General features: G+C 53.1%; 4 protein-coding genes across 5 annotated transcripts in view; 1 reads left to right on the forward strand and 3 right to left on the reverse strand.

The window, feature by feature from the left end:
• The window catches only part of tmco4 (transmembrane and coiled-coil domains 4), a gene marked incomplete at its 3' end in the record, with an annotated part of 11,600 nt that extends 10,951 nt beyond the window's left edge, over positions 1-649 (forward strand). Inside the window, exons 10-11 of the mRNA XM_084479730.1 lie at positions 11-42; positions 584-649. Of these exons, the coding sequence (XP_084335856.1) occupies positions 11-42; positions 584-649 (98 nt within the window). The remainder of the gene's footprint in view (positions 1-10; positions 43-583) is intronic.
• Positions 650-1,303: 654 nt separating this feature from the next.
• On the reverse strand, positions 1,304-2,476 carry htr6 (5-hydroxytryptamine (serotonin) receptor 6; the record flags this gene model as incomplete). The annotated part of the gene is made up of 1 exon (XM_084479731.1): positions 1,304-2,476. The coding sequence occupies one exon, from the start codon at positions 2,474-2,476 to the stop codon at positions 1,304-1,306; it is 1,173 nt and encodes a 390-aa protein (XP_084335857.1).
• A 2,494-nt stretch (positions 2,477-4,970) lies between these two features.
• Positions 4,971-7,123, reverse strand: micos10 (mitochondrial contact site and cristae organizing system subunit 10). 2 transcript variants are annotated; one of them, XM_084479642.1, is made up of 4 exons: positions 7,005-7,123; positions 6,185-6,232; positions 5,322-5,428; positions 4,971-5,186 (listed from the first exon to the last, which is right to left on the reverse strand). In XM_084479642.1, exons 1-4 carry the CDS (start codon positions 7,066-7,068, stop codon positions 5,184-5,186), a joined length of 222 nt encoding a protein of 73 aa, XP_084335768.1. In that variant the 5' UTR covers positions 7,069-7,123; the 3' UTR covers positions 4,971-5,183. The 2 variants fall into 2 exon arrangements, with proteins under 2 accessions (XP_084335768.1, XP_084335767.1); XM_084479641.1 differs by having other exon boundaries at positions 4,971-5,192.
• A 139-nt stretch (positions 7,124-7,262) lies between these two features.
• Positions 7,263-11,480, reverse strand: sike1 (suppressor of IKBKE 1). The gene is made up of 5 exons (XM_084480346.1): positions 11,098-11,480; positions 10,459-10,561; positions 9,631-9,773; positions 8,679-8,792; positions 7,263-8,314 (listed from the first exon to the last, which is right to left on the reverse strand). The coding sequence occupies exons 1-5, from the start codon at positions 11,254-11,256 to the stop codon at positions 8,180-8,182; spliced, it is 654 nt and encodes a 217-aa protein (XP_084336472.1). The 5' UTR covers positions 11,257-11,480; the 3' UTR covers positions 7,263-8,179.
• Positions 11,481-11,524: the final 44 nt, after the last annotated feature.

Below are 11,524 nucleotides of genomic sequence, written 5' to 3' on the forward strand. Positions count from 1 at the left end.
GTGTCCACAGCGACGTACAACAAGTCCATTTGTCAGAAGAAGGTGAAACAACAACAATATCTCTGTGGGTGCAGTAAGGATGTTCATAGAACCAAGTGCCGAGCACTAACCATCAACTAGGTTAAACCCGCCGCCCGCATACGACACAGCCCCACGTCCCGTCTCACACCCCCCACGTCCCGTCTCACACCCACGTCCCGTCTCACACCCCACGTCCAGTCTCACACCCCAGGTCAACACCACTGTTTTCCTTTAACCTCTCATCTCTTTGACCTTTTCTCTCTCCCTCCTCGTCTTCCCGCTTGTTATTTTTACTCAAAGCCTGAGAGGCCATTTTCTCTAACCCCCAACCCCACCCCCCCCCCCCCCCCCCCCCCCCCACGGCGTCTCCCCTCCACGACGGGGGGAGACAGACGGGTATCATGTCGGAGTGACATGATACGTGTTGTTCCGAGCCGCTGATATCTACAAAGGGAACACGCGGTCGCTCTAACGAGGGCTTCTCGATTAAGCTTTTAATTACTTTCCCTCATTTGTTTCTTATCTCAACCCTCAACCCCCTTCATTAACCGACACACTCCAGTGTGTTCCTAATTTATTCAAAAGCCTGCGTGTGCACAAGTCTGTGCCTGAAATTCTGCGCTTCTGATTGAAAAGACCACCCCTCCTCCCCCCCCCCCCCCACACACACGCACGCACGCACACGCACGCACGCACGCTCATTATCTCCAGCAGATTTCCTTTTTCTTGTTTATGATTTGTCAGGAAAAGACAAAGAGAGATAGATGAAGTGATTACTTTACAACGAGGAACTGTGTCACTCCCTCATCCCATGGATCCCGTCAAACCTTTTCCCCTCCGCTGCATTTCAATGAGAAACCCCCCCGCAAGGGGGATTTGAATCCATCCCATAAATGCGAACGCTGAGACGGCGAACTGTCAGTTAAAGCTTTTGAAGTGGCGGAACGCGCCGGGACATACAGACGGAGAAATTAAGCGACGCCACCTCACAGTGACCCCCCCCCCCCACGGTTCTCGACGTCCCACACCTGCACCTCTGCGCTACGTGCCATGACCCCCCCCCCCCACCCACCCGTCTGTCCGTCTTCACTCTCCTGTCCCTAAAGAGAAAACCCGCACAAAAAGCCCGTAGAAAAGACTAGAAATATAATGATTGACGGCTTCCCATTCATTCGCGTCACACTCATCAGGCTTAGCCTACGTTCGTTCCTCCGTTCCGTCCTATAGGCTACCGCCTGGTTATCTCCTCCTTAGCGGGTCCTAGCATGCCTGATTCCCGCCCTCATCCTCTGACGTCACCCTTAGTGGTCGTGGCATCCCCCTTAGCGGTCGCGACATCCCCCTTAGCGGTCGCGACGTCCCCCTTAGCGGTCGCGACGTCCCCCTTAACCCTTACCGGCGCGCTGCAGGAGGCGGTGGGCTCCTGGTGGCTGTAGTCGTCCCCCCCCTCCTGCGGCGGGCCCCTGGGGGCCCCGGCGGCGGCGGCGGCGGCGGCGGCGGCGGGCCCCGGGGACGCCGGGCGGGACGGGGCCCCCAGGTACTGGTGGGGCAGCGGCGGGTGGCTGAGGGCCGCCACGCGCCGGGCCTGGCGCCGCGCCGCCAGCAGGATGCGGCAGTACGTGAAGCAGATGGCGCCCGACGGCAGGAAGAAGGTGAGCACCGAGGCCACCAGCGCGAAGGGCAGCGTGACCTGCAGCCGGCACTGGAACGCCGGGGCCCCGGGGGGGCCCGCCAGCTGGAAGTAGGAGGGCGGGTACGGCGCCGGGGTGCCGAACGACGACAGGCTGGCGTTCCCTCCGCCGTGCGTCGGCGGGTGGTGTCCTCCATCGCCGCCACCTCCTCCTCCTCCTCCTCCTCCACCTCCTCCGCCGTGGCCCAGGCTGTGCCACCGCATCTCGATGGGCAGGAAGGAGGCGAGGGCGGCCAGGCCCCAGGCGGCGGCCACCAGCAGGAGGGCGCGGGGCGGCGTCATGCGCTGCTTGTAGCGCAGCGGCGAGATGATGAGCAGGTAGCGGTCCAGGCTGATGACGCACAGGTTGAGGATGGAGGCGCTGCAGCACATGACGTCGAAGCACAGCCACACGGGGCAGAAGGCGGGCCACAGCACCCAGCCGCCGCACAGCACGTTGAGCATGGCGGGCGGCATGACCACCAGCGCCACCATCAGGTCGGAGAGGAACAGCGACACCAGGAAGCAGTTGGAGGTGCAGCGCAGCGAGCGGTGGGCCAGCACCAGGGCGATGAGCAGCACGTTGCCGCACGCCGTCATCAGGATGATGGCGGTCAGCATGAAGGCCAGCAGCCAGGGCCCGCTGCCCGTGACGCCCCAGGCGCCCGCGCCCACGCCGACACCGCCCACGCCGCCGCCACCCACGCCACCACCAGCGACGAAGGGCGGGAAGCTGCCGTTCTGGCTTTCCGACACGCCGCCGCCGCCGCCGCCACCGGCGTCCATTGCCTGGCCTGGGGCCGTCGGGAGACGAGCAGGAAGGAGGGTGAGGGGAGACGGTTACCGCGGCGATCAAAGGGTGACAAAGTTAGGGCACGGGCGGGAGGATGGGGAGGGGTGGGGGGGGGCGTGCTCCACTCCAGGGGGTGTCCCACTTCCTGACACCGCTCCCTCGTCTCTTTGAGCGGGAGACGAGAGGAACCACCAGCAGACAGAGAGAGAGGGAGACAGAGAGAGGGGGAGACAGAGAGAGGGAGACAGAGAGAGGGGGAGAGGGTGAGAGGGAGACAGAGAGAGTGGGAGACAGAGAGAGGGAGACAGAGAGAGGGTGAGAGGGAGACAGAGAGAGTGGGAGACCGAGAGAGGGGAGACAGAGAGAGGGAGACAGAGAGAGGGGGAGAGGGTGAGAGGGAGACAGAGAGAGTGGGAGACCGAGAGAGGGGAGACAGAGAGAGGGAGACAGAGAGAGGGGAGACAGAAAGAGGGAGATGGAGATGGAGGCAGAGAGAGTGGGAGGCAAAGAGGGGGAGACAGAGAGAGGGGAGATAGAGAGAGGGAGACGGAGGGAGGAAGGTAGAGAGAGAGGGAGACAGAGAGAGGGAGACGGAGGGAGTCAGACAGAGAGAGGGAGACGGAGGGAGTCAGACAGAGAGAGGGAGACAGAGAGAGGGAGACGGAGGGAGTCAGACAGAGAGATTGAGACAGAGGGAGTCAGACAGAGAGAGAGAGACGGAGGGAGTCAGACAGAGAGCGGGAGAAAAAACGAGAGACAAATAGAGAGCGAGTGAGACAGAGAGTCGGCGCTCTCTCCCAGGGCGTCCGTCCTAAACAGAGGCCACGGGGTTCTTGTTGTAGCGAGAAGTCCCAGCCCAGTCTTCCTCCTCCTCCTCCTCACCGGGGTTAACAGCTCTGCTCTCCATGACTCACTATCACGGTCGTCTCTCTCTCCCGGGAGTGAGAAACCTTCCGGCGCTTCTGTCACCTCCTCCTCCTCCTCCTCTTCCTCCTCCTCCTTCTCTTCCTCCTCCTTCTCTTCCTCCTCCTCTGGCCCCCAGGCGTTGGGAGCTCTCACCCGCGCCGCGCCGCGCTGCGTGGCCCCATGCTGCCGCCGCCGCCACCGGGGTCCCTGCCTGCTCTGCTCCTGGCGGACGCAGAGACACTGAGGCACTCAGCCGCTCACCGGGAGCTCTCAGCGCTACCACAGCCACCCAGGGGGAGGGCCCAGCGGAGGGGTGGGCTGCTCCCGTTTAAGCATGACTGAACGGTGGAGGAGGGAGGGGGGGAGGGAGGGATGAAAGGTGTGAGAGAGAGGGAGGGAGGGAGATAGAGAGAGAGCGAGAGAGAGCAGAGGGAGAGATGGAGAAGAGAGATGAGAGAGGGAGTGATGGAGAAGAGAGGGAGATGAGAGATGGAGAAAGAAGAGATGAGAGATGGAGAAAGAGCGGGAGAGAGATGACAGGAAGAGATGGAGATGGGAGAGAGGTGATGAAAGGGGAGATGAGAGATAAAGAAAGGGAGAGGGAGAAGTGATGAAAGGAGAGAATAACTAGGAACCTATGGAGATGGAATGTGAAAGAGGGAGGGAGGGAGGGAGGGAGGAACATCCCAAAATATGCTCAGAACGCACCTCAACTCCACCAGAGTGCCCGCGGTTCTCATCAGATCTTTATTTCACCAGCTCCCTCAAAGTCTAAAAGAGCTCCAGGGATTCTTTCTTCTCTAAACAAGCTGAGACGTGCTTCACGGTGAAGGGCAGAGCGAGGAGACAAATCCCCGCCGATGACAAAGGGAGATGATGCTGGAGAAGGGTCCGGGGGTTGCCATGCCTGGGAGCTATGGCGACGGCTGAGCGGCGCTCGTCTTAATCCCCATGGCGGCCACTCCAGCCATCCCTCCCTCCTCAGGCGAGCACAGAGCCTGGAGGTGTCAAGCCGTTAATGCATGCCCGTGCACATTCCCGGTCCAAGAAATGCTAAGTCCTCCTCAGAGGACGAAGGCGTGGGCGAACGCGTCCCTTCCTCGCGGCCATCGGGGACCCCTCTGGAGCCGACGGGCTGAGCCGCAGAGGTGTTACTGAAGGTTTTGAACGGACTGGGTTTGGAAGAGGCTACCGTGGCGTTTGGAAGCTGCTCATCCGGTGGAGCCAGGGGGAAGAGCCCGACCAATCAGCCACATGACGACCATTCCTCGGATTGTCTGAATCGAACGTGACGAATTATGGTTGCGTGTTGTTATTTGCGTGGGTGGGTTCTAGTTTTTGGCCTTTTTCTGTTTTTAGGCCAAACATGAAAAACAGGGTTTTGAAATACAAAGAGTGAACCAACAGTAATGAACGTAGAGCACAGCAATAATAATTAACAGCAACCTGTTAATTATGGAGTTCATTAAAACAAGGTGTTTTGAAGCAACCAATTAGTCCACCTTCCACTTGACACACAAGAAAGCCCGGCGAGTGTTTCATAATTAACACTCAGTCCAAATAAACCAGACGAGTCGGCTGTCGTTGGTCTTCATGGCTGTTTTATTAGAGAAATACAGGCTGAGTCCGGGGCGGGCGTGAGCAGGTTAGGGGAGGTTTCGTCAAACAGAGCGTCGCAGCGCTTTCTGAACAACAGTGCAAATAGTACATACATCCCAGACAAAACATTGCAATGACAACAATTTCTAAATAAAACTAAACTAATGAAATCCGTCCGTCAATCGTCCCCGATGCTTACTGCTCCTGCCGAGAGGGGAGACAAAACAGAGCGAGCAGAATCAGTGACACGGCCGTGATCATACCGAGCGTTGGCCCTGATAGCGGTCTGCTACGCGGTGCCAGTGCGGCCGTAATCATACGGTGGATACCCACCTTCACGCTCCCGTGCAGCATGTAATGTGATCTCAAGTCGTTCTGACAGTTGGAAGCCGCCATGCCGAGTCCTGTCCCCAGGCCAAATGAGATGGGCCATGTGCGTCCTGGAAAAACACATTTCAGCAACTGTTAGTTCCTGCCCGCGCTCGTGTCCAAACACCAGCGTTGTGTCGGGCTCTTGTTTTGACCAGCGGGGGTGTGAGGGTGTGATCAGTCATTACTAATGACGTCACTGCGCCTGTGTTTCCCATTGGTCCACCATTGGCCCTATGTAGTGCACTACCTGAGGTGTCACCATTGTGTAGTGCAGCCCCAAATGTGAGCGTACACAAATCTGGTTCCCACTACTTAATACCCAGAATGCACCGTGTGAGTGTACACCTGTATACACTTATTTCTGCCATATATCCCATGATGCACGCGGCGGTTTTCTTTGTCATCGGATTCATCCAATAGACGAGAGAGATTTTTAAATGACGTCATCAGCCTCACAGCTGGTGGTAGAATAGGGTCCCTTTGAGGTGAATGCGAACAGAGAATATGCACCATGGTGTGTTCAAATCAATGCACAAGTCACTGACCTATGAAGGTAAAACATTTTTGGAATGGATGAATTGACATTTATTGTATTGACGTCCACCGGTCTCTAAATATAATAAATGCATTGCAGTGTTATGCTTGAATATAAAGCATAAAAAATGTATGATGGTTTACTGGTGTGTGGCATATGGTTTATTGACGACATGCCATCTCTCATCAGCACTGCCGTGGCAGCTGGGCCAATCCCCACCGCTAAGAGGAGCTACACTCCCAGTCCCCGCATGCCTGATTCATTCGGACATAACCCGACGGAGACTTACTCTTGAAGAACACGACCGACAACACGACTCCTAAGCCCAGACCAGCACCTGAAAGAGCGGAGCAAATCTCAGTGTGAGATAATTCCACAATTCAATTTGTTCTATGCACGCATGCAGTGGAAGATCGTTTTTCCACACACACACTTCAGTGTTATCTCATAGGGTAACTGCACACATTACAGTAACTTAATACATGAATACAGTAATACTATACAGTCATTTACTCGGTATATACTATGGAGCTGAGTCCTTCACAGGGATAATGCAGGTGTGTGTCCCCCATATGGCATGAGACTATGTATTGTATGAGACTATATATTGTAGGAGACTTATGTATCTGAGACTGTTTGTATTGTAGGAGACCATGTGTTGTATGAAACTATGTATTGTATCTTAGGAGACTATGTATTGCATTGTAGGAGACTTTGTATTGTGTCGTAGGAGACTATGTATTGCATTGTAGGAGACTAATATGTAAGCGGTGTTTAACATTTGGAGGACTGTCTCCCAGTTCATTTCTCTGATAGCCTCTTCATGTTGTTGGGTTATAACCAGTTCGCCAGCTGTCACCCTGAATGAGTAGGGGGCTGTAATAAGTGGGATAAATACTAAAAACGCTCACCAAACGGGGTGACCGGTCAGGGCTGATAACCCGATTGATTGATTTGAATAACCTTCCTTGACCAAACCTCAGAGCACTCGTTGACTTTAGCTAGCCACTTAGCTCCTCGCTAAAGTCAATGACGGGCATGCCTTTTAAAATAAAAGCTATATCAATAACAATACCGCAAAACATGTGAGTAGAATCTGTATTATTTACCGATTTTCACGGCACCATCAGCGAGGCATCGGTCCCATTTCTTCCCAAGCTCCTTCTCAGACATATTTGCTTGACTGACTAATGTCAAATGTAGCTCAATGAACTTGCCACCGGCTAGAATCTCGCGATACTTGACTTGGTAAACTAAGCTGCACAATGTCGCCATCTCGCGATAGATGCTATAAATGCCCATTTGTAGATGTAGACGAAATGCACGTTAAACCACTATCTCCACTACTCCTTTGATACAAACTTTATTTGAACACAAATGTATACATTTTCATGAAGTCATACAGAATATTGACCTCATTACCAATTACCTGAGCTGATTGAATACAACTACATAATGTCGAGATGTCTGCTGTTTATCTGACTTAGACTTAGACAGACTTAAAATGTTGACGCTTCCATAAATTATTCAAAAATATGTTGATCAATGGAACATTTGAGCACCCCCCACATCCTAATCTGAAAAAAAAGTATCTAAAAATGTTACACAGACATTACTTAAAGACGTTACATAATTACATAAGACGTTTATGTGAAACACATGTAATTTGTACAAAACGGTAGCCTACATTTAACAAAATATATCCAACAAGACGCAATATAGATTTCCATACAAAGAATCAGTACAGTCACTCCACCAGTCACGTGAAATCGACCTAGAAGACAGCCACGGATGATAAGGCTGGTGTTTAAAAAAAGAAGCACTGCTTTCTCTACAACACTGGGACGCTACTACAGGACGTCACGTCCACTAACGGCACAACGTACGTGTCTCTGTGCACGTGAACAGAAATGTGGCATAACGGAGGTAGAAACTGTCCTTTACAAAGAAGTGAATGTTTCTCTTTGGCAAAAACAAAAATATAGGATGATCCACACGTCTTTTTCCTCCATGTTTCCCATCGCTGGTGTCCCATCGCTAGATTAGCTTTGTTTCGCTTCGTCTTCCACGCGGAACTAACTCGGACCCCCGGCCCCTCTGCCGATCTCTCACGCAGTCTCATCATACATACAGGTTGATAATATACACCGAGTGAGTGAGTGACAGTCATCCTCCAGTTGGACCAGTTGGTTATGCCCAGTACCAGGATGAAAACGCCAGGGTTTACACTGGCGAAGGGGTTCGGAATGGACCAATCCCCTTCCTCCCTGCTAGTCCGTGCTGCTCACTGACTGGCCTCTGCGTCGTCGGAGGGCAGGTCTCGGGGCGCTACGGCAGCAGGCGGGTCGCTGGGCTCTCTCTGGATCTTCACAGAGCTCTTGCTGATCACCATCAGGTCCCGAAGCTCCTTGTTCTCCATCTGGACAGCATGGAGAACGCCACAGGTTCATTCAGAAGAACTATACAATAAACACGCATATTGCTTCATTCATACGGCTGAGCAGCATAGAAGCACTCTCCAGTCGGTCCTGCACAGTATTCGACATCAAACCTTATGCCAAGTGCACACATTGCTCAATTTAGTTAACTTCACCGGAAGTTCAACCAGTCATTAGTGATCAACTAGTGATTCTATTTATATAGACGTCCCTGTAATGCATTCCTTCTCCATATGCTTCCCTGATTTCCCATCTGGGATTAACGCAGGTTGAACCTAAGCCATGTCAGAACTCGAGCGATCCCAAACACATGTGTGCGGTTGAGACGGGGGTTTCCCTGCTTACCTCCAGCTGGGCCAGTCTCTGGCGCACCGAGCAGTAGTGCTGATCATCCACCTGCACCGCCCGCCTCATCACCTGACCCATCTCGCAGATCCGCTCCAGCTGTCCCTGCACCTCCTGAGGGCAAAACCATCACAGCTCAGACCAGACGGCACATGGGGAGGGTGGAAAATCGTTCTTCTGCATTTCTTCCTCCTCATTTGTATGTTTTAAATACATTTCCTCTTCGCACCGTTCTGGTTTTTCCCCCCTCAGGGATATGGAAAGTGGAATCTTGTCTCTGAACACAAATATAAATAATACTTTTACCTAGAAAATGCATTTCCTGCAGAACATTCGGTGATTGCTGTAGTGCAAAGTGAGGTTGAAAATATGTTTTAGTAAAGCCACATAGTTTAAGCTGTAAAGAAATGTTCAATGGTTTAAATCAATTGAATGGATTTGAACAGAGTCTAAATGGAGTAAGCAATGTAAACAAGCACACCATCTGTATAGACCTAGCGTAGCTCTATCTGCACTTCGACAACATTCCCCTCGTGGATAACCAAGGTGCATCTATCTCTCTCGGTAGATGTGTCCACCAAATGGCATACACTATCGTAAATGTTAAATGGACTGCATTTATTCAGCGCTTTTCTAACAAGTGGCCACTCAAAGCTCTTTACAATACTGCCTAACATTCACCCATTCATGCACACATTCACACACCGACAGCGGTGCCAACCATGCAAGGCGACAGCCAGCTCAGTCGGGAGCAGGGAGCAGGGTGAGGGCGTCTCGCTCAGGGACACCTCGACACTCAACAGCTAGGAGGAGCTGGGGATCAAACTAGCAATCTTCCGGTTACCAGCCGACCCGCTCTGCCTCCTGAGCCACATGCTGCCCACATGCCATTATCATTTCAATCAATCGGAACAAACGCGGGATCTCAAACGGGAATGTGACCCTGGCGTACTTTGGCGTGGTCCTGATGCAGGAGGAGCACTGGTTTGGTGTCCAGCTCCTTCTTGCCCATCATCATCTGCAGCATCTGCTTGCGGTAGCGAGCCATGATGAGCTCCAGGGCGTACTGGTGCTCCTCCAGGGACAGCCAGAGCTCTGTGGAGCACGGTGGATCAGTGAGCACCACGAGACACCCTCGGGAATCACACAGGAGTCACACAGGATCATCAGCACGGAACGGCCGCACGGTGTATCGTGGGCTCGAGTCGGGACAAAGGAAACGCCAGAAGATAAACCAGAAGATAAACAGGGCCGGGGATGACAGGGAAATGGCCGTCTGTTCCAATAGTCATTTACATTTAGATTTACATTCACCTTCAGGGCATTCAGCAGAAGCTTTCATCCAAAGCGATTTACAGTGAGTACATTTGTCAGAAGATAGACAAACGGTATATCGCTGTCGGTACAGTAAGGTTGTTCATGGAACCAACCACTAACAATCACTAGGTTAACCCCTTCCCCGTATACAACAAAGATAGCTAGGATGAGATGCTACATGATGAGTACTAATATAAGTACTACTAGTACAATTGTTTTGTGCAAGGACGTACAACGTACAATAAGTGCGTACGAGGGGTGTTTTTAGGAGAGATGGGGAGGAGAAGATGGGTGGGGGTGGGGGGTGGGGGGGGTTAGCTTAGCTGCTGGCGCTAAGGCTGGCCGAAGGAAAGAGGCCCAGGTTCCAGTCCGGTGGTGGAGGCTGTTCTCAAGGTACTCAGCATCGGGACAGAGGCAGTGGGAGGGCGGGAGTGGGACAGCGAGGAGGGGAGTCAGTGTGTACCTTTGTTCTCCTGCTGGAGGTCTTTGATCTGGGTGTTCTCCTGGGTCAGGAGCACGTGAGGCTTGTACTTGCTCAGCTCCTGTAGGTCGGAGTTCTCAATGGGCTGCGTAAAAGTTGAACGAGAGAGAGAGAGGGGGAGGTGGGGGGGGGGGCGGGGTTAGCTAGGGGCTGTATTAGACAGAACCCCCCACAGAACTATGGGGGTTCGGCTGGTTCTGATAAACAACCACAGGCTGTGATGGAGCTACCTTCAGAATCAGAAAGAGTTGTATCGCCAGGTAAGTTTACAAGGGGTTTTCTTCTGTATTGTTGGCCAGGTGAAGGAAAGGAGATGAATCAGAAGTACAGACCACCAGTGTCAGTGACTTTCCTATACCCCACTGCCACTATCATGTGCTATATCGCTGATCTCTTCACAAAACGGCACTTTAAAAAAGGAGGCCAACTATGTATATTTATATACATACCCCACTCTTGGTCAGTTGCAATCGTGGAAAGGTTAAACATGTATCAGAAACGTCCCTTCACAGTACACCCATACCGCGATCATGCAAGCAAACTGTGCACTGCCCCATTCAATAAAACAAACCAACTCACTGAACAACACCCGTCATACACACAACACACACATCTCCTTACCTTATCCGGCAGGGCATGCCCCACCTCTCGCATGCTCCGCACCCTGTGGCTGAGGGCTCCGGACTGGTCGATCAAGCCCTCCGCGGCGTTGTCGTGCTCCTTCAGCCGCTCCAGCAGGGTGCGAGCATCGCCCAGGACCTTCTCCAGGGTGCAGGCCATCGCCCGCCGCCGACACTGCGCCGCACGGAGCGCAACCTTGAATACCGCAGGCGCCCCTCCCTCACCTTCACCGCGACCGCTCCGCGACCCCCCTGTTGCATCCAACGAGGAATATAATGCGAGGCGTTTGCTGTTTTGAGCCCTGCGCAGATGGATAGATCAACAAATGTCATGTAATGCGGCGGGACGTTGTGTACTGTGAAATGTGGGAAACTGCGATAAGATTTGCGCTGAGAATAACTTTGACATCACTTCCGTGTTTCGGTGA

The sequence above is a fragment of the Micromesistius poutassou genome (assembly GCF_964030765.1).
Source record: "Micromesistius poutassou genome assembly, chromosome: 15".
Lineage (NCBI taxonomy): Eukaryota > Metazoa > Chordata > Actinopteri > Gadiformes > Gadidae > Micromesistius > Micromesistius poutassou.